General features: G+C 41.6%; 2 protein-coding genes across 4 annotated transcripts in view; one reads left to right on the plus strand and one right to left on the minus strand.

The window, feature by feature from the left end:
- Positions 1-27494, minus strand: part of mcph1 (microcephalin 1) — a 285601-nt gene that overhangs the window by 148104 nt on the left and 110003 nt on the right. The window lies entirely within an intron of this gene.
- Positions 1-27494, plus strand: part of angpt2a (angiopoietin 2a) — a 100159-nt gene that overhangs the window by 54987 nt on the left and 17678 nt on the right. Inside the window, exons 4-7 of the mRNA XM_052025079.1 lie at positions 2535-2767; positions 4000-4127; positions 12229-12330; positions 14793-14959. Of these exons, the coding sequence (XP_051881039.1) occupies positions 2535-2767; positions 4000-4127; positions 12229-12330; positions 14793-14959 (630 nt within the window). The remainder of the gene's footprint in view (positions 1-2534; positions 2768-3999; positions 4128-12228; positions 12331-14792; positions 14960-27494) is intronic.

Here is a 27494-nt window from a genome sequence, read left to right on the forward strand (position 1 = left end):
CTGCCTCAACCACTTCGTCTGGCAGCTCGTTCTATATTCACACCACCTTCTGTGTGAAGAAGTTGCCCCTCAGGTCTCTTTTAAATCTTTCACCTCTCACCTTAAACCTATGTCCTCTTGGTTATAGTTCCCCTTCCCTGGGAAAAAGACTGTGTGCATTCACCCTATCTATGCCCCTCATGATTTTATACACCTCTATATGGTAACCCCTCAACCTCCCATGTTCCAAGGAATAAAGTCTTAGCCTGCCCAACCTCTCCCTATAACTCAGGCCCTTGAGTCCTGGCAACATCCTTGTAAATCTTCTCTGCGCTCTTTCCAGTTGAATGACACCTTTCCTATAACAGGGCGACCAAAACTGTACACAGTGCAGTCTTACCAATGTCTTGTATAATTGCAACATAACGTCCCAACTCCTAAATCAATGCCCTGATTGATGCAGGCTAGTGTGCCAGATGCCTTCTTCACCTCCCTGTCTACCTGTTACACTGCTTCCAGCGAACTACATGCTATACTCCTCGGTCCCTCCCAAGTGCCCTACCGTCACTGTACGTGGTGAGTTGTAAGACACAACAAGAGAAGCAGGCAGTACAGGGGTAAGTGAAACTGGGATGTTATGTGGGTAAATACTGCAACAAGTTCCATTTGTATACCCATTTGTGTGGCAACATCTCAAAGGACATCATGGGGTGCCAGGAAATGACAAAATGTAGCTCAGCCATGGAATAAAATTACCATAACATTTGGTCCATGTGGTAGGTTTTATGGTATACCTCGGAGCTGAGAAAGGTGGGGGCATTTATGGAAGGATTCGAAGCTCAGGGCCTCGGCATTTCAGTACATCACCTGTGACAGAGCATTTTAAGAATTAATTTTTTTGCAGAATTTTATGGATAAAATGATTTAAATGAATGCTTTCATTGCACACGTGCATAGGACAAACTTATAGGACAGATTAAATGCAGTCAAGTACACATACACCTCCACTACAAGCTGAAAAACCCTCTCCATACATTTGCATCATAAAACCTTTACTTCAATCGGTGAGAAGCTAAATTGGTAAGTTGGTTTATTATTGTCACATCACAAGATCACAAGACAAGGGAGCAGAAGCAGGCCATTCGGCCCATCGAGTCTGCTCCAAGGAAAGGGAAATAGAAATGAGAAATGGGGAATGGGGGAAGAAGAAGAAGAAGAAAAAACGATTCTAATCCCAATTACCGGCCTTATCCCCATATCCCTTGATATCCTGACTATTTAGATATCTATCTATCTCCTCCTTGAACGCCCCCACTGATCTGCCCTCCACTGCTGTACAGTGGTACAGTGAAAAACTTGTCTTGCATACCATCCATACAGATCAATTCATTACAACAGTGCATTGAGGTAGTACAGGGTAAAACAATAATAGAGTGCAGAATAAAGTGTTACAGTACAGAGAAAGTGCAGTTCAAGTAGACAGCAAGGTGCAAGGTCACAACAATGTAGATTGTGAAATCAAAAGTCCATCTTAACGTATTAGGGAACCATCCAATAGTCTTATAACACCCCATGATGTCCCTGGTGGTATGTACTTTCAGGCTTTTGTATCTTCTGTCCGAATGTCCAGGGTGGGTGGGGTCTTTGATTGTACTGACTGCTTAAATGAGGCAGTGAGAAGTATAGACAGAATCCAGAGTCTATGGAGGGGAGGCTTGTTTCCGTGATGTGCTGAGCTGTGTGGACAACTCTCTGTAGTTTCTTGCAATCATGGGCAGAGCAAGCCGTAATGCAATCAGAAAGGATGCTTTCTATGGTGTATCGATAAAAACTGGTGAGGGTCAAAGGGGACATGCCAAATTTCTTTAGCCTCCTGAGGAAGTAGAGGCGCTGGTGAGCTTTCTTGGCCATGGCGTCTACATGGTTGGACCAGGACAGGCTATTGGTGATGTTCACTCCTAGGAACCTGAAGCTCTCAACCCTCTTGGCCTCAGCACCATTGAAGTAGACAGGTGCATGTACACCGCCCCCTTTCCTGAAGTCATTGACCAGCTCTTTTGTTTTGCTGACATTCAGAGAAAGGTTGTTGTCATGACACCGTGTCACTAAGCTCTCTGTCGCCTTCCTGTACTCCGACTCATCGTTATTTGAGATACAGCCCACTACAGTGGTATCATCTGCAAACTTATAGATGGAGTTAGAGCAGAATCTGGCCATGCAGTCATGAGTATATAGGTAGTAGAGGGCTGCGGATGCAGCCTTGTGGGGCACCAGTGTTGAGGATAATCATGGTGGTGTTGTTGCTGCCTATCCTCACTGATTGTGGTCTGTTGGTCAGAAAATCAAGGATCCAGTTGCAAAGGGAGGTGTTGAATCCCAAGTTTAGGAGATTGGTGATGAGTTTGCTTGGAATTATAGTATTGAAGGCGGAGCTGTAGTCAATAAACATAGGTGTCTTTACTGTCCAGATGCTCCAGAGATGATTGTAGGGCCACTACACTCTAAGCTCTACACTCTACTACAAAGCTAAAGTACCTTTGTTTAATTTTTATCAGTTTACTGGAACAAAAAATCTTGGAAATAGAAGATAAACATGCAGCTGAACTTGAATCATTAAAACAAGAAAAAGAACAGCTCCAGGATTTAGTGACAAGACAGAACACCATCATAGAGCAACTGGAAAAGCGACTGAATATTGCAACAACAAATAATACAGTCCTTCAGAAACAACAGCTTGATTTGATGGAGACAGTTAACAAACTGTTCAATATGGTCTCCCCAACGAGCTGTGAGTATTTTGTAGCTTCAAGCCGTTTTCACCAGAAAGCAGAAACTGCCTTTTGAAATTCAAGTCAAACTAAATGTTGCAAAAATGGCTATTAGTTCAAAAGGTGGATAACAAAAAAAACTATTGGCAGCGTAAAAATAAGTTAATTCGTAGCATATAATAGTGCTGGTTTAAGGACATGGATTTGGTTTTTACTCCATATAGATAAATGCGGTTAGCCAGGGAGCAGATATTTGTGTACTGCTCAACAAGAATTTCACAATCAAAAATTATTCCACAACCACAAGTGGTTTGTAATGGAAGAACCTCTTGAATGGTAACAAAAAAAGCATGTTTTCCCGAAAAATATATGGCAATATAATTTGAAATCTGTCAATTCAGGCCAATCTTTGAAAGGCTTTGCCAGTTCACTACATTAAAGCTTTTGATTGATTATTCTTCGCAAAACTCACATACTGCACTTAATCGGGTTTAGTCCACATTTTATCCATTCACACAGCGTCCATTATTTTGGAGTATTCTTTTTAAATAATCAGCATTAAATCAGGGCTCAGCAAAGATGAAGTGCTGAAAGCACAAAACACAGGTTCAAGCTTGGAAATGAAGCTCATTTGTGCTGGCTAACAAAATGTGGCTGCTTTCATTGATATTTCTGCCTGTACAAATTCCCTAGAGATTGAAAACTCTCAACTTTTGAAGGGGGTTTTCAGTTGCAAGCTGTTTTGGAAGCAATAAACTGTTGGTTGCATAAATCTTAAAGCAAGGCATTTCCTGTATTACTTACTGAAAGAGAGAGTAAATATGATCGGCATTACTTGAAATTCCTTTTGCTATAATGCAAATATTACAACACCACCAGGACGCATGAATTGCATCCTGTGGTTGCTATTCATGTGTCACATATTTCTGTCATTGCTGTAATCATTGCCATAAAAGAAACCTCCCAATGAGTCTCCAACATCCATAACCAAAATTTGAACACATTCATTTACTTGACTAGTATACAATATACCTACTTCAATCATTGCAGGCTTTGAGTTCTTTAGGAATCTTACTTAACATGCAGGTTCCTTTGAAGGATCAAAGAACAGAGTAGCAGCCACAAGTCTCAAATCACGATGATTAACTAGAGCTACAGTTGGTTCAAATCCTTGTAATGACTCGATGAGAATATGCAACTCTACCATTTAAAGTGTTGCTGTTTTTAAACTGCAATGTATTTTGAATTTCAGCCAACAGTTTGATTTCAGCTCAAGAGCAACAAACCCATTTTAAAGATTGTGCTGATGCCTACAAATCTGGACATAGAAAGACTGGCATCTATACAATTTATGTACCAAACACCACTCAACCAATAAAGGTAAGAGTTGACAATTACAACACAGGTCTTTATTCCTCAGTACTTGCATTATGAACTACAGCCCTTACTACGCTTTCACTGAATTCCTTTTATCAAATATGTATTAATATAATTATCACCGATTCAAATGGAACCTTTCAACAATCACCTTTCTTTTGGTAATCAAGTAACCTGACAGAAAAGCCACAAACAGCAAATATTCATCAAATTCATTGTTTAATCTACAATGGCAAATAAAACCAGCCATTGAAATACCATAATTCACTGAACTTCAGGCCCTCTGAAATTTCATCATAATCCTCTTATGGTTCTCCATTTCGCCTCTTGATAACCTTTTTCAAAATCACCCTCTGACTGAACACTTCATCACTCCTCTCGATTTCTCCTTTCTAATCAGTGTCCATTTTGATCTAATTATGGCCAAGCTTTTTTTTAATTTTAAGGGCTCCATTTAAATGCAAGTTTTTCAGTTTATTAGCCAAAACCACAATGTAACTCCAACAAGAGGAACTGGAATTTGATTTTAAAAAATGATTGCTATATTGTTATTACTATACTAGGTTGGCTGTTGAATAGGTTGACAATTACACAGTGAATGATAACATCTCAAATTACTTCAGAGATGAAGCACTGCTGATAAGAAGACACTGTGGAGAACAAAGGATAATTTTCCTTGGAGAACAATTTAGGGGGAGGTTTCATAGATGTGCACAAATTATGAATGGTTTTGACACGGTAAATAAGAAAGCTTTTCCACTGACAGGAGGGTCAGTAAGCATGGGAAAGAGAGTTAAAGTAATTGGCCAAAGGACAGGAGAGTCTTTCAGACACAGTTTGAGGGACCCTGAATGGTGGTAGAAACAGATTCAATAGCTACTTCCTAAAGGGAGCAGGAAGGATACATGAAAAGGAAGAATATAAATGCAGAACACTAGGGAATCAGCAGGAGGACACAACTAATTGCACAGAACTTTTGAAAGTCTGACAAGGGGACAATGGAATGAATGGGTCACTCTTTGCTGAATGATTCTCACCAAGGACCATGCATGGTGTTGCCATTGATAAGGCAGGTATAATGTTAATGAGAACGGGGGTAATATTGAAGGAAACGTAATAATATTTGTATCTTTGAGGACATGGGACAATTTTAATGTCTTTGAATGGAAGGGAACACCCGTGTTCATATGTTGCACAGTGCTTTACAGCCAATGAAGTAGTTTTGTATTGTTGATATTTTGACATTGTGGCAAATGGGCTGGTCAATTGATGCACAGAGCTCACAACCACCAGTGACTCAGCAAAGTACCTCACTTCAATGAAGAGCAGCCTTCTGAAAGACCAACATAAAAGCCCTCTCTCTCAGAAATGCAGTGACGTGTTAAGACTAAATTGAGACTTGTACTAGTAGTCTTCCCACTCAGCAATGCTACCACTAAGGCAGAGCATCAATTGCCATTTGATGAACACTACCTCATTATTCCTTCTTTTGCACTATTTATTTACTTTTGTAATTTATAGTAATTTTATGTCTTTGCACCGTACGGCTGCCACAAAACAACAAATTTCAGTGAAAATAAATCTAATTCTGAATAGCTTAAGTGCTTATGAACTGGTTATATCTTTTATTAATTGAGTTATTCCACCTCCTTTCTCTTTCTGCCAAGCCTCCTGAGATCTGAAGTATCCCAGAATATCCTGCCATAAGCCTTGGTTACCTTGCATAGCTTTCAGATTCATACCTGTTTATTTCTTTGTATGCTATCACTTCATCTAATCACATTGGCAGCTCATTGCAAGTTACTCTCTGCAGATCTATTCATGACTTCTATTACAGAAGAGTTCTACTCTTTTAACTCCAAATTCTAAGCTGTAACTGTAACACTTTATTCTGCATTCTGTTATTGCTTTTCTCTTGTACTATCTCAATGTACTGATGTTGTGAAATGATCTGTATGGATGGCATGCAAAACAACATTTTTCACTGTGGCTCAGTACATGTGACAATAATATAAACTAAAAGAATCCAATGCATGAATTCAGATAAAGAAATTTTAAGTTTTACTTTTTTTCACTGAGAGTCAGAGTAGTACAGCTGCCCTTCAACCCAACTTGTCCATGCCAACCAAGATGCCTGTCTAAGCTAGTCCCATTTGCAGGTGCACTCTTGCTCTGGTCTGCCCTGTCCCTTCCTGACCCTTTCTGGTTACCATCACCCACATTGCTTCCCTGCACCTTCACCTTGCCCTTTCTCTTTATCTCATTTTCAAACCTTCCCATCATTTGAAACACCTTCCAGTTCTACTATTAACCTTAAAGCCCATCCACATCCTGATTTACTCGAATCTCCAGGACACTGGAACAAACTGATTGAAGTGAAGCCCATCTAACAGACCAGCTTTCTCTTTCCCAGCACTGTGCCAGTGCCCCACATTTTCCCAGCAACCTTCATGCCACTCGTTCAACTTTAATTATATCAACCCAATGCTGATTTGTATCCAACTTAGAGGTAATGGGATTATTATTATCACATGTGCCAGGATACAGTGAAAAGCTTTTGTTTGCATGCCATCCAAACAGATTATTCCATACACAAGTACATTGAGGTAGTAAAAAGGGAAAAGCAATAACAGAATGCAGAATATAGTGTTACAGGTTCAGAGAAAGTGCAGCACAGGTAGACAATAAGGTGCAACGGTCATGGCAAGGTAGATTGTGAGATCATGACTTCATCGTTATTGTACAAAAGGTCTGTTGAAGAGTCTTATAATAGCAGGATAGAAGTTCTACTTTATAATTAAGATGAGATTGGCTTTCACTCATTCAGAAGAACTTTCTCTGCCATACCTTTGTTGGAGGTACCTATGTAGACCACGACACTTCTCTCCATCACTAAGAAAATGTCCTTGACTATGAGTACAATTCATGGTATGAGTAGATTCATGGTATAACAGTAGAATTGAAGCTGACAGAGTATCAGGCAAAATTAATTGATTACTTATGGACAATTATTGGTGGCTGATTGCCCATCTGTGATTCTTAATTTGTAAAACGTTGTTAAAATGACTCTGCCATGAATAGAATGTCAAAGTACTGTGGATACTGTTCAATGCAAATAGGGGAACACAAGAAATACTGAACAGACCACATGTTGGCTGTGATGGGAGAAACAGAAAATGAATAGGGGACTGGCTTTCATCAGCACTGATAGAAGGTCATCAACATGAAGTATCTACATTATTTCTCCACAGTTGCTATGTGACTGTAGTACTTCTAGCATTTCTGCTTAGAGCATGTTAAATCATCACTAATGATTTCGATGTGGTAGAAATGCACTTATGCTTAAATTTGTGAGCCAACGATACTATAACTGTCCTTTCCTGCAGTGTCTATCATCAACAACTTACATCAACTTCCATCTCAAACATTTCAACGTGAAAAACAAATTAAAATAAATAATTCATCTTTGCAATCAGATTTTGACTTAGATTTTGGAGGCTCAATAGATCTAGTTTTGGTTGCTTGATGGTATTATTGATTCTGAAGTGTGATGCCCATTGCATAACAACATCAGGAGAGATGGAGGAGCTACAGTTGCAACTTATTTTATTTCTGTACCCCTTTGTTGATTCAGTACCAGGAATATAATTAACGTATGATAACTGACAACCAAAGCTGCAGATGGGTGGTCAGTTTTATTATAAGATCATTTTTGCATAATGTGTAAGGGTATTTTTATAGGAAACAAAATGCACAAATGTAAAAGTGATAGAAATTTATACTTTTAACAGTACCAAATCCAGTAGAAATAATCACAACTAAAGCTAATGCCAAAATAAAACATGGTTAGGAATTAAGAGCCTACTAAGGAGGAGGAGAAATTATCCCGGCAAGCAAATTAAACTTATTGTGACCTGCATTAAGTAGTGCAAATGATATTCAATCTTTAGTTTAAAAACCCTAAGTGACAGCAAAATTTTTCGTTGATTGCACATTAACAAATACGCAAGTTAACCACAGACCAATCTTTGGCCTCAATGGCAATAGAGAACCCCCAATGAGACACCGTAATGTCCTTTGTTAATTTGAAGAAAGCAAAACAAAACATATTTGGCCACAAATGTTTCTGGAACACAGAATTCAATATAAAGTGACCCACTCGGTGCAAAACCTGGCACATAATGAGCTGTGGAATTTGAAGATGACCCCTCAAATTTACATAACTATTTGCCAGCTGAACCGCGGGAGGCAGGAATAATTATGTTGCCCTGAATCAGCACTTATGCATGGTCACCAGCTTGGTCACGAGTACCAGATTCCTTTGAGACATGTTGACTGCATCACACAGGACTGCAATCTGGAATCTTATTGAACTGTGGAAGCTGAGTTTCAGGAGGCATCGTGCATTTAAAACCTACCAAATGCTGAAAGGCCTCGATAGAGTGGGTGTGGAGAGAATGTTTCCATTAGTATGAGAATCCAGGATCTGAGGCCCCTTTAGAACTGAGATGAAGAGGAATTTCTTCAGCCAGGGGACAGTGAATTTGTGGAATTCATTGCCACCGAGGGCTGTGGAGACCAAGTCATTAGGCAGAGATTGATAGGTTCTTGATTGGTAAGGGGGTTCATGGTTACATGGAGAAGGCAGGAAAATGAGGTTAAGAAAAAAAAATCCATGATTGAATGATGGAACAGACCTGATGAGCCAAATGGCCTAATTTGCCCCTGTATCTCATGATCTGATAATTTGGGCCATCAGCAAGCCATTTAAAAAAAACACTGCAACAAACAAAAATGGCACAAGATGAGGTAGGGTTGACCAGAGGTTCCTCGTCTGGCAGTGTGAGGAAGTAAACAGGAAACACGAGGGGCGTGTGAATGCCAATATTTCCTCCACATGAGATCGTGAAGTAACCACATTAAAGATCAGGCAGTTCCAGGCTCTGCTCTCTCAGTACTCCCCACTCAACAATTTCAACTTCAGTTTACGTGTTTGGTTGTGATAAGGTATTTCTTCTTGATGTGCTCAGAAGTATAAAATGGTATGGAGAAATAAACTGGTGTCCTCAAGCTCCATTCTAAATGTCCTTCAAGCTTCTTTGTTCCCAGTTTCTGTAACAACATACAGAATCCATGCAGTTGGCCCACACTGGTTCTTTAGTTCTTCTCTGGGTTTCAGTGATCGTCAGGAATTAGATGGAGGTTTGGGCTGAATCACAGCCAAAAAAGAGATGGGCTGGATTTGGGTCAAACGGTAAAACTGACAAAATACTGAAACCCAACTCTCTGTGTGTGCATGAATTCTGGCTTTGTGGCTTAGGGATAGGTGATGCAGGAATCCTGATCTCTGATGTGAGACGAGTAGAGTTCAGGGAAGTAATTACTTTAAAGCTTTTGAGAAGTGGGCTTTCCTGCAGAACCCCCAAAAATCAGATCCCTGTACAAAAGCCCCCAGTGTGCCCCTGTGGTTGACTTGCTTCCCCAGGGCTGCAAGATCCTGATACCTCTCTGGCTTACACTGCCTTCTGACTGGAAGCCAACCACACCAATTTGCATGGTCAGCCAACATCTGTGGAGGGAAATGGACAGTCGAGGTTTCGGGTTGAGACCCTTCATCTGAACCGAGTTCCTCCAGCATCATGTGTTGCTCCAGATTCCAGCATACGTAGTCTCTTGTGTCTCTATATCAATTCCCCTGCCTTCCAAGTGGGGCACTTCCCATGACAGAAGATGCATGCTGTAGAGTCAAAACTTGGCTACCAAAGTGATTCTGCCTGAAGCTTCATCTCTCCCCTGCCCACCATAATACAAAATCTTTCAGTATAAAAATCTGCTCTGAGGTGAAGTGTTGGCGACATCACCAGGGTAAGCAGAGTAATGGAAGAGAGCTGTTAGGGCTATGCAATTATTATCTCACAGGTGCCTGACTGGAGTGTGTGAATCAACGTTTCATTGACCATCATCATAGAGATAACATCATTCTGTAAACCTCTTAATTCACGTGCTGCACAGGCACTTCACTTACTTTTCCTATGTTATTTCACTGATACACAATCTCTGCTTCATTTGTGGCTATTACCTTGTAGTTCTTCATATGGACAATGTTCCTACCAAAAATATTTTAATTAATCAAAATATTGCACTATGTTATAAAAGCTGAATTTAAATGATCCCTAGTGGGAACCGAGTTCTATTAAATGAACTTAATATTCAGAGGATGTACCTAAGCATGTTAGGAGCAAATCCATCTGCTTTGTTTTCCTGCCAAGAAATATGCTGACATGATGCTATTGCAAATGATTGGGAATACTTTCCAGAACATCTGGAATTAAGTTTTCAATCATCATCAAGGAATAAAATAATCTAGTTGGAAGGCATACCATAGTTTAATTGAACAAACATTTGCCAAAGAATTTAACTTACACGTGCTTAATGCTTTTGATTTCATTGAAGCAGGTGATAAATGAAGGCTCTACTTTCATACCATCACTTAACCTTTATACATTTACAAGGCAGCTCATTCCATCTTGATTAATCCATTCAGGGATCCTAATGTTAGACATTTTAACTTCCAACTGTGGCCTAATGGATCAAAACAAAGTTGCCTCTACTGCATTATTTGGAAGTTTTTCCCCAAATATTGAGAAGAATTTTCTGACATTTAATCCAAGTTAAACTTTTTCTTGATGGAATTTATGTCTTCTTGCTGCACTCAAACGTATGCTCATAATCAAACCCTAAATTTGGAGGAATCATTGCTCTTCCGAGCACAACACGTCCATCACTGATTTTCAAAAGTTAGCATTAACAAACTGATTTGAACTCTAGTTCAGTAAAGTGAGTTTCATAATAATGGGCATGTCAACTGCAGCTGGCTTCCAGTTACCTTTCTTTACAGGACCACATTGGGCAAATTTTCATGTTAAAATCATACATTTATTTTTTGTTTGTAAATGCTTATAGCAACTTTCAAGACGACAGCTTTTCCCAAGAGCTGCGTGGCCAACTTTTGATGTGTGGTCACTGTTGCAATGTAGGAAACATGGCAGCCAATTTGCGCACAGCAAGGATTCACAAAAAGCAATGCTATTATGACCAATGAGAATAACTCTCCTCCTGCTCTCTTTTTTAAATAGTCTTTTATGTCAGATGGCAGGCAGGGTTTAGTTTAATGCCCATGTCAAAAGATCCCACCTCCACTATGCTTTAAGGATTGCAGTGGAGTGAATGCCAGCCTAGAATTTTGCACTCAAGTCCTTGTTTTTGTAATGAACTCACTCAATCCAGATATACAGATGGACAGGAGAAGCTGGGGCAGATCCCCGACGAGCAGATGCAAAGAGGTGTGCAGAATCATGAATCACTTCGCCAGGGAAGATTAAGAGACAGTTTTCTGTGGCACAAAGCCCAGTAACCATTACACATATATTCTATAATGAGGGAAGGGAAAGAGATTCCTCTTCAAAAAAAAAATGTCGGGCATCATGATAACGAGGCAGAGGATGTCTGAAGAGGTATTGGGAGTAGTTTATGCACCAACTCCCGAAAGGGAAATGGATAAATATCTTATGAGAAATACTCCAAAGATCAAAAGAATGTAGGGGAGTGGAATCTTTCCAATGGCCTCCCCCTTTGGTACATCATTCCATGATAACTGTTTTGAAAAGGTAGTGCTGAGTCTAAATTGCTTGCATAAAAGTCCTTATTTTCATTTGTGTTTAATGTTACACTTAATTTAAATTTGAAAGTGCACATCAGTTACAATTAGGAATTTGGTTTACAGTTAAAGTAGTTTGGTGAACTTTTTGTGCCCAGTGGTGGTATTTCATGTTTCAAGCTTCCAAATTTGGAGTGCACGTAGACGATATTAAACAAAAGGTCATTGCTGAAAAGTGCTTGAAGCAATCGAGTTCAAGAATTTAGACCATCAGATAAGAAATGTGCTATGGCACATTAAGGCACATTTGCATGTTGTTTTCCAATTGCATCAAAAATGCCAGTTTCCCAAATGTCCAATGGAAACATCAATAGATGATGAAATACATAATCGTACGAAGCCAAGAACTCAACAGTCAGCTATGATATATTTGTCATTATACAACAGGCATTTTGCGAAATGAAAATCCACGGAGGAGGATGGACAGTGATACAACGACGGCAAGACGGCAAGACCGATTTTCAGCGCACGTGGAAAGAATATAAAATGGTAAGGATTGTCTACCGAATTACTCCTTCCCCAAAAGAGGTTTAGTCCAGAATGATGAAAAGAACAAAATCTGACAATAATCTGGAAATTTAACTCAGAGAGGCTAAAATAATGAGGATCCTCTATTTTGATCTTATTGCTGAGTGAGGATTGCTTTTGTACTCTGCACACAGAATGGGAAGAGGACCCATATGTATTCAATACCATTCCTGAGGTAACATCTCTGTAAACCTACATCAATTTCCTCCTCCTATTTATAAAAGAAACAGAGTAAACTGTAGCCAGTTAAGATTTTCTTCCAGAATTTTTAAACTTGTCATGCATTATCTAGCAGGCAACACACACAAAATGCTGGAGGAACTCAGCAGGTCAGGCAGCATCTACGGAGGGAAATAAACAGTCAACATTTTGGGCCACTCGGGACACTCGGCCCAAATCGTCGACTGTTCATCTCCCTCCACAGTTGCTGCCTGACCCATTGAGTTCCTCTGGCATTCTGTGTGTGTTGCTCCAGATTTCCAGCATCTGCAGTCTCTCTTGCATCTTATCTAGCAGGTGCCATCACCATTGGCTCAAACAACCACTCACTTGTCCAAGTTGAATTGCTGCTCAATAATGTTAAATACCTAAATCAGATTCTTGACTTCTGGCAGCACAATGTGTCATCACCGCTGACCCTTTCCCCATGCAGACAGAGATGCAAGGAATGGCAGCAGGTTTTCCTGTCAGGAAAAGGATGACAAACACCATTGGATGCAGTTGGAAGGAAGTGGGGATTAGAGGAAGGGTTTGACTGATTGGAATTCTTGGCATTTGAGAAACTGGGGCTTGGACAGGAGAGAGGGATAAGGTGATGGGCAAGTAGGCTGTTAGTTAATTGCAAATACTGCTTTTAGCTGTAATCTCTGCAGCCAAAAATCTGAAAGATATAATCAAATTTAATTCAAATTCATGTCAAATGCCTCTTGCTGCAAAGAGTCCAATGGGTCTATTCAAGTGGCATGAATATTATGGGTAATAACTCCAGTAGTTAATGATTTTAAAAGATACAGGAGATATAGGAATGTTTAAAATATTTTTACGGTTGTAGTATTAGCATTTAACACCTTGTAGCTAAGAAATCGGGCAGAGGTAAGTTAATTGACCCTTTGAGCAGGCCCTACTGTTCATTCAGATCACAGGTGATCTTTGACTTCAGTGCCACTTGCCTGAATGAAGCCCCCAATCCCTTGATTCCCTTAATCTTCAAAACCTGCTCATTGTGAGCTCTGAGTCTGTTAATTCCAGAAGTTGTCTATCCACAGGGTGAAGGAATTTCTCTTCATCTCAGCCCAAAATATAGACCAGTTAATTTCTGACTATGAACCCTGCTTGTCAACACAGCAGCCAGGGAAAACATCATCCCTGCATCTACCCTTTCGAGCCCATACCACTGAATGTTCCAGTGGTATTACCTCATTCCTAAATCAAGAGACCTGGCCTGCTTCTTCCCTCCTCCAAGGACAAGTCACCAGCTGAGGAATGAATCTGACCAATCTTTATTGCTCCAATGAAGCATTTCTGTCCTCAGTTGGGGGGACCCAACCTGCACACAATACACCTAGAAACATAGAAAACCTACAGCACAATTCAGGCCCTTCGGCTCACAAAGCTGTGCTGAACATGTCCCTACCTTAGAAATTACTAGGCTTACCCATAGCCCTCTATTTTTCTCAGCTCCATGTACCTATCCAAAAGTCTCTTAAAAGACCCTATCGCATCCGCCTCCACCACCGTTGCCGGCAGCCCATTCCACGCACTCACCACTCTGAGTAAAAAACTTACCCCTGACATCTCCTCTATACCTACTCCCCAGCACCTTAAACCTATGTCTTCTTGTGGCCACCATTTCAGCCCTGGGGAAAAGCCTCTGACTATCCACACAATCAATGCCTCTCATCATCTTATATACCTCTATCAGGTCCCCCCTCATCCTCGGTTGCTCCAAGGAGAAAAGGCCGAGTTCCCTCAACCTGTTTTCATAAGGCATGCTCCCCAATCCAGGCAGCATCCTTGTAAATCTCCTCTGCACCCTCTCTATGGCTTCCACATCCTTCCTGTAGGTGCAGATTCTGCCAGCTCCACAATTTGGGGGCCCTACTTTCAAACCCCTGCTTGCCCTGACTGCCTCTCTCCTGTTATCTCACGCCCTGCCACTGCCACACTCCTTGGCAGCTGGTGTGGCCAGATCAGAGATCCCTTTGACAGTGCTGACCAACCTCCCAGTGGGCAGGATGTAACTGCGGTGACAGCACGCCAAGCCATTGTATACGATTGTGCAAGTTGGCTTCCAAAGCCGAGCGCTTACTTAGGTAGAGGGGAAATCGCAGCACCCGTTCAGCACATCAACACACATCTGGGAAAAATGTCCACTACAAATGGTCAAAAATGTACTGCAGTAAGACGAGGTCATTGCTTCACAGGGATTTGGTGACCCCGCTGGAGAACATTGGTTGGGAAATGAATTTATATATCAACTGACCAATCAAAAGAACTACGTCCTTCGGATCCAAATGAGAGATTGGGAAGTGAATGAGGCCTTTTCATTGTACAACCAATTCTACCTGGATAATGAATCACAAAAATATAGGTAGGTTTTTTTAAAGATGCAGTTTCTTTTGAACCAATATACTTTTTAATTTATGTTTAAAAGTATGTTTCTGTATTTGTAATGAGCATACTTAGGAGCTCAATTTCTTCTTTAAAATTATGAAATTATATTTTGAAGTAATCACCAGTTCTATTCCAATTAGTGGAATAACTAACTGCACAGAACTGGGCCCTTCAGCCCAACACATCCATGCCAACCTTTGGCCCATCTACACTACTTCCATTTGCCTGCATTAGGACAATATCCTTCTATGCCTTGTCCTTTTAATTATCTGTCTGAATGCCTTTTAAACATAGTAAATGTATTTGATTCCACCACTCCCTGACAGCACATTCCAGATATAAACCAATCTCTGTGTGATGAACTTACCCCTCAGCTCCCTTTGAAAACTTCCACTCACCTTAAACCTAAGCCCTCTTGGTGTGATATCCTTACCATGGAAAAGGATTTTGACCGCCTACCCCATGTCTCTCATAAAACATACTCTTACAGTATATACTTCTATTGGGTCACGCCTCAACCTCTTCTCTGGGAAAAACAAGCCCAGCCTACCCAATGTCTCCCCATAACTTAAGTCCTCCAATCCAGGCAACATCCTGGCAAATCTCCTCTGCACTATCTCCAGCACAACCACATCCTTCCCACAGTGTGGCGACCAGAACTGCACACAGTACGCTGAGTGCAGCCTGACCAGGGTTTTGCAACATTTGAACATTGTGAGTTCAGAGCCCAAAATCTGCTTCTAGATGGGAAAGCAAGTTGTGAAAAAAATGAACAAATAGTTCCATATTTTAACTGTTCTTCCCTTGAAATAAAATGTTTCAGAGATGTGTTTCTTCAGAAATTCAGCTATTTGAATCAACAGTAAAAACTGCCAGTTTTTAAAGTGTAAGTGGGGGAAAAAAATATTTTTCAAGAGGAACAGGGTGAATTTGGGGGCGTGGGGACAGACAGAAGGAAATGAAAAAAATATTGATCTATACATTATATAGATTTACTTGAACTAACCTCAGATTCCTGGTTCCATGCTTGGAAAACCAATTATCTACTTGCTCTTTGTAACTACTCAGCAGTAAACCTTTCATTCATTATTTAACCATGTTTTGAATTACATCTGCAAAAGTTCTACATCTTCTGATTAGTGCTCATATTTATCCCATTAAGTAATTGGTTTATTGTTTGTTATTCAAAAGTAATTAAAAGAAAGTGCCACTTTCAAAGTCACAAAAATTAATTTTTATCAAGGTTATGGAACAACTCAAGAGGTCAAGGCTTACTGTTGCTGTAGCTAGAAAGACAGTCAAGCTATTTGTACATTGCTTAACTTAAATGCAATCTAAATACAATGAAATTGAAGAATTTTTGAAATAAAAACAGACATGTTGAAGTTTGTAGATTTTATGCAATTAGTGATTGGATTAGGATTTTATGCACAAGCCTTAGATCTGGAGCAAATTATTAATCAAAGCCCGAAAACAGTTCAGTAGATTGAATACTGAGCAAATAAAAAAAGATGGTCTGCAAACAAAATGTACAAAAATCATAGGCAGCCAAACACTGACTGGTCTCCTCAGGCTGCGCTATATTTGCCCCACTATAGGGTTTCAAGCCGAACTGTCAACAATTCTTTTCACCCCAACAGATGCTGCACAACCTGCTGAGTTCATCCAGCAGATTGTTTGTTGCTCCAGATTGCAGCGTCTGCCGTCTCTGGTGTATCTGTGCTGTACTTGTGACGGCTAAAACATTATGGTTAGTCTTCCCCACCAGCAACCCCCCCCCCACCCCCAACTACAATCTCTCAGAGGAGAGACAAACTCCTAAGGAAAATAACAGGCTCAATAAGGGAAAAAAAATTGGCAACATTCCTCCTGCAGACAATCAAATTGAGTCGAAGGAATCCTTAATTATGGATATGGATCATGTGCAGGCAGAAGAGATTTAGGTTAATTCAGCATTGTGTTCGGTGCTGACATCATGGGGCAAAGGGCCTGTTCCTGTACTGTACTGTTCTGTGTTCTAAGTATTCGTTATCTGTTATTCTGCTGTTTATTTGAAATCCCTGCAGCCTTGATCAGTTTTGTGGCTACAGCTAGCATCCAGCATATGGCATTTTGAATTGGCATAAAAAAATGTAATTTGCTCTCAATTTTTGCTTGGAATTCATTGACGTTTTAGATAACTTGGGCTCATTTTGAATAAACAATTTTGAAAATACAGATGCAACCTCGTGTAAAAGTCAACCTCAAATAAATTAGACATGCCTTCAAAGCTTTCACAAAAATGATTATGACAAATTCATCCTTTACCTTGCTTTTAATTACTTTTATTTTTAAAAAAAACAAGAATCCTCACGCTTTTTCAGCTCTTTAAAAACAAAAGACCATGGTACTTTGATCCAGAGTACTTTGGGTTCAATATGTAAGGGTAAAGATTGAGAGGCAAGTGTTGGTATCTGCTATTAACAGTCACTTGGGTGAAAGTGGATATACTGAAGTGCACCTTGATAGCTTGGAGTGTGTCCTCAGCTGAAATGGATGAACATGGAATGCTGCACAATTTCAAGGGTGGGCATATGAAAACAATTAGGGAGGTACCCCGGAATATCTCCAGGGGTTTCTGGCTCTTTGTGCACGAGGAGGAGGGAGAAATGATTTCATGCAGTGGGGAGGCCTGAGGGGCCTCAAGAAGTTCAAGCTTTGGGACAATTGCTTGAGTATACAAGGGTGGAATCATTTAGTGATGCTGGGAAAGTCCTACAGAATCACAGTTCTAATCAGCAAAAGCAGTACAAGCACAATTGAAGCTGTAAGGTGACTTACAAAGCCCTGAGAATCTGGAAACCATGACGTGGTAACGTAACCTGGAAACTGTTACAGATCAGTGATAGACACAATCTCAGTGAGAAGAAAGGACCCCTTTCCTTCAATAGCAGGTATCGACCAACTCAATGGCATTATAGTAAGACAGCATGGAAACAGGCCCTTCAGCCCAACTCGACCAAGCTGATCAAGATGTCTATCTGAGCTAGTCCTATTTGCCTACAGTTAACCCATATCCCTCTAAACCTTTCCTATCCATGTACCTGTCTAAATGTCCTTTAAACATTGTAACTGTACCCACCTCTACAGCTTCTTCTGGCTGCTCACTCCATATACTCACCACCCTCTGTAAAAATGTTGCCCCTCAAATTCCTTTTGAATCCCTCCCCTTCCACCTTAAATCAATATCCTCCAGTTTTAGACTCCCCTACCCTGGGGAAAAGACTGTGACCATCCACCTTATCCACGCCCCTCATGATTTTATAACCCTCTATAAGGTCACCCTCAGCGTCATACACTCCAGGGAAAAAAGACCCAGCCTATCCAGCCTCTCCTTAAAACTCAATGGAGTCAAAAGATCCTCACAGATCATAACTCCAAGGATCTGACAATGAATCTAGGCTGGTAGGTCTAAGTATGTACAACATGGGTACTCTACTGTATGAGATGAACTTAAACCTAATGTGCCGGGTGGACTACCTAGATCCCACAGCAATTTTTAGAGCAGTGAAATTCTTGCAATGGCGATCACTGATGTTATTGTCACTTATTCAATTGGTGATTAACAGGCAACGCTGTGTTCAAATGGTACCATGTTTCCAAGGCTATGACAGTGATCTAATTTCAAAATCACTTTGGTGTCAACGTAGCATTCTGAAGCACCTGAAGAAATCTGAAAAACTTAATATTCCAGTAGTCAAGTCAGCATGGAATTGTCATGTGATTTTTTATTGTTCGTCTCTTGTTCTCCAGTCAGACCATGACATGTAGTCCACAGTCATAGAGTCACAGAGCATGGAAACAGGCCCTTGCCAACCAAGGTGCCCATCGAAGCCAGTCCCATTTGCCTGCATTTGACCTGAATCTCTCTAAACTTTTCCTATCCATGTACCAGGTGTCTTTTAAATGTCGTTATTGTACCTGCCTCAACCACTTCCTCTGGCAGCTCATTCCATATACTGACCACTCTCTGGGTGAAAAGGTTGTCCCTCAGGTTCCTATTAAATCTCTCCCCTCTCACATTAAACCCATGCCCTCCAGTTCTTGATTCCCCAACCCTGGGAAAAATACTGTGTGCATTCACCTTATCTATGTACCTCATGATTTTATACACCTTTATAAGGTCACCCTTCAGTCTCCTAAGCTCCAATGAGTAAAGTCCCAATTTAAATAATAAGCTGAATTTCCTCAGAGGACAGCTTGTTTGTATAACATTGGTTACATATTTTGGATATGGATATATCACATTAGTGGCAAAGAGCACAGATTCGATGTACTGCCTGTACAGAACCAGGGAAGCATTTCCATTTCCAGGTTGCTCACCAACTCTGAAAGCTGAATATTGCTTTCACGTCAAAGTATTTGATGGGAGGATTGTAAATAATACTTCTTGTACTATTGAGCAATGGGAAGAGATTGGCCCAGTGGCTGAGTGTACAGATTTGAAGGGCCTGGGAAAGATTAAGCATCCAGCTGGCACTGGGAGAAGGAATCCATGAATCACTGCCTCAGCCTGTACAGTCATACCCTTGTAAGGGGAACAACGTGCTGCATTTATGTAGCGCAACTAACAAAGGACAATTTTCCAACGTTGTTTCTGGCATGTAATTCGATAAAAAATTAGACCGAGCTGGCAAGAAATATTCAAAGGTGGTTCATTAAAATCTTGGTCGCAGATATTTAGGAGATTCTCCAAGGAAGGTACATTGCTCCAGGAAAAAAACACAACATAGGACTCAGATGCCCAGAGAACACAAAGGGACACACAGTGGTGGAGAAAGAGGAGGCTTTTATTTGTGAAAGTGCTGTATTAAACTAAAAACCATGAACAATTTTTCATGCAAGTCTATGTCAGCACTAATATTTCAATATGGTTTGACAACTGACAGAAGCAGCTTCCTTCCTTTGTGTGGAAGCAGTGAAGTGTCACTACATATTGGCCTTGTCCCTACCGTCAGAACCTGCTGAGGAGTCTTCAAGGTATATTGTAAAATGCATCAATAACAATTACATTTTTAACCCAAGTTGAAGCACCGTTGGAAAGTCGGGCTCTGTTGTCTCACATCCAAGCTAAATATTTTTGCATCTGGAAACAATTATGCATCTTCAGCACTACAGACTTTGGAAAAATTATGTAATGTACCACAATATCTGTAAAATTAAACTGCAATTTCTATAAGTAGGTCATAATGCTTACATGCTAGTGTAAACTCAAGTAATAACAAGTAAAAGGATACTTCCTCTTGAACATGCTCTTTACATCCATGGCAAAATTAATGATTTTACCATGAGAGCCAGTTTATTCTGCTAAAGCTGATCACATGCCGATCACCGAGAACTGAAAGGCTTGACCTAGTCATGCTGCAGAAACAGTAACCGTACAAAATGACGAATTTGTCAATATCGAGGCCCAACTTTGAGGTTTTTCACTGAAGCATTTCATTAAATCAATGGAAAACAGCTGGCTGCATTTCTAAGTGAGCATTAAAGACCACAAGACCTAGGAGCAGAATTAGGCCATTCAGCCCATCGAGTCTGCTCCGTCATTTGATCATGGCTGATTTATTTTTCCTTCTCAACCCCATTCTCCTGCCTTCTCACCATAACCTTTGATGCCCTCACTGATCAAGAACTTATCAACCTCTGCTTTAAATATACCCAATGACTTGGCCGCCACAGCCGTCTATGGCAATGAATTCCACAGATTCAGCACCCTCTAGCTAAAGAAATTCCTCCTTGTTGTTGTTCTAAAGGGACATCCTTCTATTCTGAGGCTGTGCCCTCTGGTCCTAGACTCTCCCACTACTGAAAACATATTCCCGTCCACTCTATCCAGGCCTTTCAACAATCAGTGGGTTTCAATGAGATCCCCCCTCATCCTTCTGAACTCCAGCGAGTACAGGCCCAGAGCCATCAAACGCTACTCATAGATTAACCCTTTCATTCCCAGGATCATTATTGCAAATCTCCTCTGGAACGTCTCCAATGTCAGCACATCCTTCCTTAGATATGGGGCCCAAAACTGCTCACAATACTCCAGGTGTTGTCTGACCAACACCTTATAAAGCCTCAGCATTACATCCTTGCTTTTATATTCCAGTCCTCTCGAAATGAATGCTGACATTGCATTTGCCTTCCTTACTGCTGAGTCAGCCTGCAAGTTAATCCTGCACTAGGACTCCCAACATTGCTGCACCAGGAGTGAGGATTTCAGCAGCTTTAATGCAAGTCAATTAGGCACGTCATAATGGAAATTCTTAATAAGTATGTGAGAGAACACAAAAAATAAACAGCACAAACAGCAATCAAGTTCCTCTTAATTCATCTTAAGATTGATCCAAACAATCATAAACATCCTGGTTTACAATTAACGCCAAATTAAAACTTAAAATATTTTCTGAAATCAATTTCTGCTCACTCCTGCCTTGGCTGAAAACAGAACTGTTGCTAACTTAAAATGTAATCTGCACACAAAGGAAAATTAATGGTGCACATAGCTTACTTCTCTCTTGAAGATGAACATAATTTTTGGACTACGGTTTCATTGACAAATGCAGCATTTATTGCCCATCCAAATTGCCCATTGAAGTTCGTCGGCTTGCTTAGTCAACTCAGAGGGCAGTTAAGAATCAGTGACATTACTCACTCTGAAGCCACACGTAGACAAGACAGGCAAGGATGGCCGGTTTCCTTCTGTGAAGGACGAGTGAACCAGATGGGATTTTTTAGGATCTATGAGATTACTGGATGAAGGCCTGGCAGTGGTGACATTCTGGGTAGGGAGCTGACCGTGGGGTGTGTGTTTGGTGAGGTGGTGGCAGGCCGCGGATGGAGAAAAGTGGAGTATATGTATGTGCATGCATTCCACGAGGTGGTGGATGGGGGAAGTCGGGGTGGTGGAAGTGTGGGGAACATCAGGATCAGGCCCGGGGCCAGCAAAATGGATGTTGTGGGGACAGAAATGGAACAGGCATCAACAGAAAGTCAACGGCCAGGGTTGGACATTTGGAACTGGGGCTTTGTCATCTGTGGGCCCAGAGTTTGGTGAAAATTAACTTAATTTGCAAGAAATCCAGTCCAAAGCTGTGGTAGTAAAACCAAGCTGTCCCAGGAGTGTCCAGGACAAAAGAGCACCTCATGGGGTATGACATCATCCCACCCATTCCTGCTGGGAAAAGAAAAATCACCTCAGGGTCTGTAGGGCACTTGTGCCCAGAGGTCATCCCAGACCTGGAATGACTTGAAATGATACAGCAATGGCTGTTATCGAATTTTACTGTGAAAAAAGAAATCAATTTTAATTGCAAAACTAATAAAAAGTGTTATCTCTAGACTAAAAATAGCCTCAGCGCACTTGAGTTAGGGGAAGGAAACTGACAAAAAAGACAACTTACAGCAACAACTTGCAATTATAGATGCAGCAAAGTGTCCCGAAGTATTCACACAAAAGTTAACAAATAAAATTTTGGACTGACCAATACAATAATTCATACAACAGGTGAGAAAGACTTTGGGAAAAAGGTTGGTTTGAAGGAATGTATTGAGAGAGGAAAGGGGTGGACAAACAGAGGTATCTGAGGATAAAGGGGATGAAATATCACCACCAGACAAGACTGAGGAAAACCCATCAGCATTTTCCAAGTATATTCAGGGAAAGAGAGTAACAAGGAAAGAGCTGGTGCATTAGGAAGCTAAGTGGACATTGGTGAGAACTTTGAACATAGAACATGACAGCACAGTACAGACCCTTTGGCCCATGATGTTGCGCCGATATTTTATCCTACTCTAATCTATCCAACCCTTCCCTCCCACATAGCCTTCCATTTCTCCATCATTCATGTGCCCATCTGAGAGTCTCTTAGATGTCCCTAATGTATCTGCCCCCACAACCACATGCCCACCATTCTGTATAAAAAAAAACTTGCCTCTGACATCCCCCCTACATCTTCCTCCAATCACCTTAAAATTATGTCCCCTCGTGTTAGCCATTGTCGCCCTGGAAAAAGTCTCTGACTGTCCACTCGATCTGTGCCTCTTATCATCTTGTACACCTCTATCAAGTCACCTCTCATCCTCCTTCTCTCCAAAGAGAAAAGCCCGAGCTCAGTCAACCTATCCTCATAAGACATGCTCTCCAATCCAGGCAGCATCCTGGTAAATCTCCTCTGCACCGTCTCTAAAGCTTCCACATCCTTCCTATAATGAGGCGACCAGAACTGAACACAATACTCCAAGTGTGGTCTGACCAGAGTTTTATAGAGCTGCAACATTACCTCGTGGCTCTTGAACTAAATACCCCAACTAATGAAGGTCAACACACCATACGCCTTTCTTAACAACCCTATCGACCTGTGCGGCAACCTTGAGGGATCTATGGATGTGGTCCCCAAGATCCCTCTGTTCCTCCACACTGCTAATAGTCCTGCCATTAACCTTACATTCTGCCTTTAGATTCGATCTTCCGAAGTGTATCACTTCACACTTATCCGGGTTGAACTCCATCTGCCACTTCTCAGCCCAGCTCTGCATCCTATCAACGTCGTGTTGTAACCTACAGCAACCTTCTACACTATCCACCGCACCACCAACTTTTGTGTCATCTGTAAACTTACTAACCCACCCTTCCACATCCTCATCCAAGCCATTTATAAAAATCAAAAAGAGCAGGGGTCCCAGAACAGATCCCTGCTGAACACCACTGGTCACCAAATGCCAGGCAGAAAACGCTCCATCTACAACCACCGTCTGTCTTCTATGGGCGAGCCAATTCTGAATCCCACAGCCAAGCTTCCCTGGATCCCATCCCTCCTGACTTTCTGAATGACTCTTCCATGAGGAACCTTATCAAGTGCCTTACTAAAATCCATGTACACCACATCCACTGCTCTACCTTCATCAATGTGCTTTGTCGCATCCTCAAAGAATTCAATCAGGCTCACGAGGCACGACCTGCCCCTCACAAAGCCATGCTGACTGTCCCTAATCTGCTTATGCTTCTCCAAATGCTCATAAATCTTGTCTCTCAGAATCTTTCCCAGTGATTTGCCCACCACTGAATTAAGACTCACTGGTCTGTAGTTCCCAGGGTTATCCCTACTCCCTTTCTTGAACAAAGGAACAACATTTGCCAGCCACCAATCATCTAGCATTACTCCTGTGGTCAGTGAGGATGCAAAGATCGTCGCCAAAGGCGCAGCAATCTCTTCCCTCACTTCCCATAATAACCTTGGATCTATCCCATCTGGCCTTGGTGACTTATCTATCCTAATGTTTTCCAGAAGTTCCAGCACATCCTCTTTCTTCATGTCGACATGCTCTGGTGTATCAGCCTGTTGTACGCCATCCTCACAAATGTCAAGGTCTCTCTCTCTGGTGAATACTGAAGCAGAGTATTCATTAAGGACCTCCCCTATCTCTTCTGACTTCAGGCACATGTTTCCTCTTTTATCCCTGATCAGTCCTACCCTCACTCTAGTCATCCTCCGATTCTTCACATATATATAGAGTGCCTTGAAGTTTTCCATAGTCTTACTCACCAAGGCATTCTCATGCCCTCTTCTAGCTCTCCTAAGTCCATTCTTAAGCTCCATCCTGGCTACCTCATAACTCTCCAAAGTCTTGACTGATCCTTGCTTTCTAAAACCTTACGTAAGCTTCTTTTTACCTCTTAACAAGATATTCTACATCTCTTGACAAGATATTCTACATCTTGTCAACCAGGGTTCCTTCACTCTACCATCCTTACCCTGCCTCAATGGGACAAACCCATCAAGAACCCTATGCAAGTACTCCCGAAACAACCTCCACACACTCACTGTGCACTTCCCCAGGAACATCTGTTCCCAATTTATGATCCCAAGTTCCTGCCTAATAGCATCATAATTCCCCCACCCCCAGTTAAATACTTTCCCATATCGTCTGCTCCTACCCCTCTCCAAGGCTATGGTAAATGTCAAGGAGTTATGGTCACTGTCTCCAAAATGCTCTCCCACCGAGAGATCTGAAACCTGATCAGGCTCATTGCCCAGTACCAGGTCCTGTATGGCCTCTCCTCTAGTCGGCCTGTCCACATACTGTGTCAGGAATCCTTCCTGTACGCACCGAACAAACACTGCCCCATTTATCCCCTTTACACTAAGAAGGTGCCAATCAACATTAGGAAAGTTGAAATCACACACGACAACAACCCTGTTATTTTTGCACCTCTCCAAAATCTGCCTCCCGATCTGCTCCTCAGTGTCTCTGCTGCTATTGGGGGGTCTGTAGAAAATTCCCAACAGAATGATCGCTCCCTTCCTGTTTCTGACTTCCACCCACACTGACTCAGTGGACGATCCTCCCTTTCTACAGCTGTATCTGATCAGCAAAACCATTCCACCTCTTTTACCTCCGTCCCTGTCCCTTTAAGAAACATCTAAACCGCAGAATATCCAGCAGCCATTCCTGCCCTTGCGACAGCCAAACCTCTGCAATGGCCACAACATCATAGTTCCATGTATTTACCCATGCTCTAAGTTCATCAGTCTTGTTCCTGATACTTCTTGCATTAAAGTAGACACACTTCAGCCCATCCAACTGATTGCAATTTTGCACTTTTAACTGCCTATCCTTCCTCACAGTCTTTCTACACTCTGCATCTACTTGCACACTAAATGCAACATCTAACCTATCAGTTGGGTTCCCATCCACCTACCAAACTAGTTTAAACCCTTCCCAACAGCTCTAGCAAACCTGCCTGCAAGAATATTGGTCCCCCTCCATTTCAGGTGTAACCCATCCCTTTTATACAGATCATACCCAGAAGAAGAATGATCCACAAATCTGAAAGCCTACCTCAACTCCTCAGCCACGCATTCATCTGCCATATCAACCTATTCTTACCCTCACTGGCACATGGCACAGGCAGCAATCCAAAGATTACTACCCTTGAGGTCCTGCTTTTCAGCTTCCTACTCAGCTAGACAAATGAGTAATTGCTGTATTCACTGTGGACAAGGACATTGTTGTTGGAGAATTCTAGGAAGGAATTCTGGAAACACGTCACCATTAAAAAAGCAGGCTGTATTGTATGCCATAATAGGCTTTAGCTTGGATAAATCCCAAGGTCCTGATGAAATGTATCCCAGACTGCTGTGGGAGGTAAAGGATCCTGAGGTCCTGAGGATTGGGGTCCTGAGGGAGATTTTCACATTTTCTGCAGCCATAGAAGAGGTGCTGGATGACAGGAGGACAACAAATGGGGTATCGTTAATCAAGATCAGCAGACTAATTCCAGGTCAGTGAGTGTAACATGAGTGGTCGTGAGATTATTGGAAACAATTGAGGGATAGGATTAAAATGCACTTGGAGAGGTAGGATTGATCAAGGATTATCAGTATGGTTTAGTTAAGGGGAGATCCTGTTTGACTAATTGAAAAGAATTTTTCAAGGAAGTGACCAAGTATGTCAATGAGACCAAGTGGTGTTGTTGAGGTGGACTTCGGTTAGGCCTTTGACATGTCTCACATGGGAGACTGGTCTCATGGGATCCAGGGCAATTTGGTAAATTGGACCCAAAATTAGTTTGGTGATAGGAAGCAGTGATGTGGAGGGTTGTCTTTGTGATTGGAAGCACGTGTCCAACAGTGGTGTACTGCAAGGACTGGTGCTGGGAATCTGCTTGTAATATACATTAATGCTTTGGATATGAAAATGGGAGGTATGATTACTAAATTCACAGATGACATGGTGCTGTTCATGAGTAGTCATTGGCTGCTGAATGATATTGAGATTGTAACATGGGCAGACCAATGGCAGATGGAATATATTCCTGGAAAAAACGCAAGGTGATGCATTTTGGATGGATTTAATAGGCTAGATGCAATGAATAGTAGGACCCTGGGAAGTACTGAGGAACAGGGGGGCCTTGGTGTACATGTCCAAGGATCCCTGAAGGCAGCAGTAAAAGGTAGTAAAGATGGTAAAGGCGGCTGGTAGGATGCTTGACTTCATTAACCAGGGCATAGAATTCAAGTGCAGGGAAGTTATGGTACAACTGTAGAAAACATTGGAGGCCACAGCTGGTTGCACTGGAGAGGTGCACAGATTCACCAGGATGTTGCCTGAGGACAGACTGGATAGGCTGGGTTGTTTTTCTTGGATCAAAGGTGGCCAGCCAGATGTGTATTGGAACAGGCAGGTTTAGAAATAACAATGGCATAGATGGGAGTATCAACAGTAGCTAAGCTGAGGCAGAAACAAAGGTGAAGACAGATGTTGAAGGCATGAACATGTGGCCCTAAAATCATACCAAAGCTGTGAACAGTCTAGTTCAGCATCAGAAAACTGGCAGCAAAATGGACCAAATCAACATCGATGGAACCATTTATAGGAGAGGACCGCCTTGGTTCTCCTGATTTTTGGTTGGAGGAAATTTCTGTTCACCTGATACATAGTGCTGGCAATTGGAGGCAATGGAGGAGCCATGAGAGAAG

This window comes from Pristis pectinata, chromosome 10 (genome assembly GCF_009764475.1).
Source record: "Pristis pectinata isolate sPriPec2 chromosome 10, sPriPec2.1.pri, whole genome shotgun sequence".
NCBI lineage: Eukaryota > Metazoa > Chordata > Chondrichthyes > Rhinopristiformes > Pristidae > Pristis > Pristis pectinata.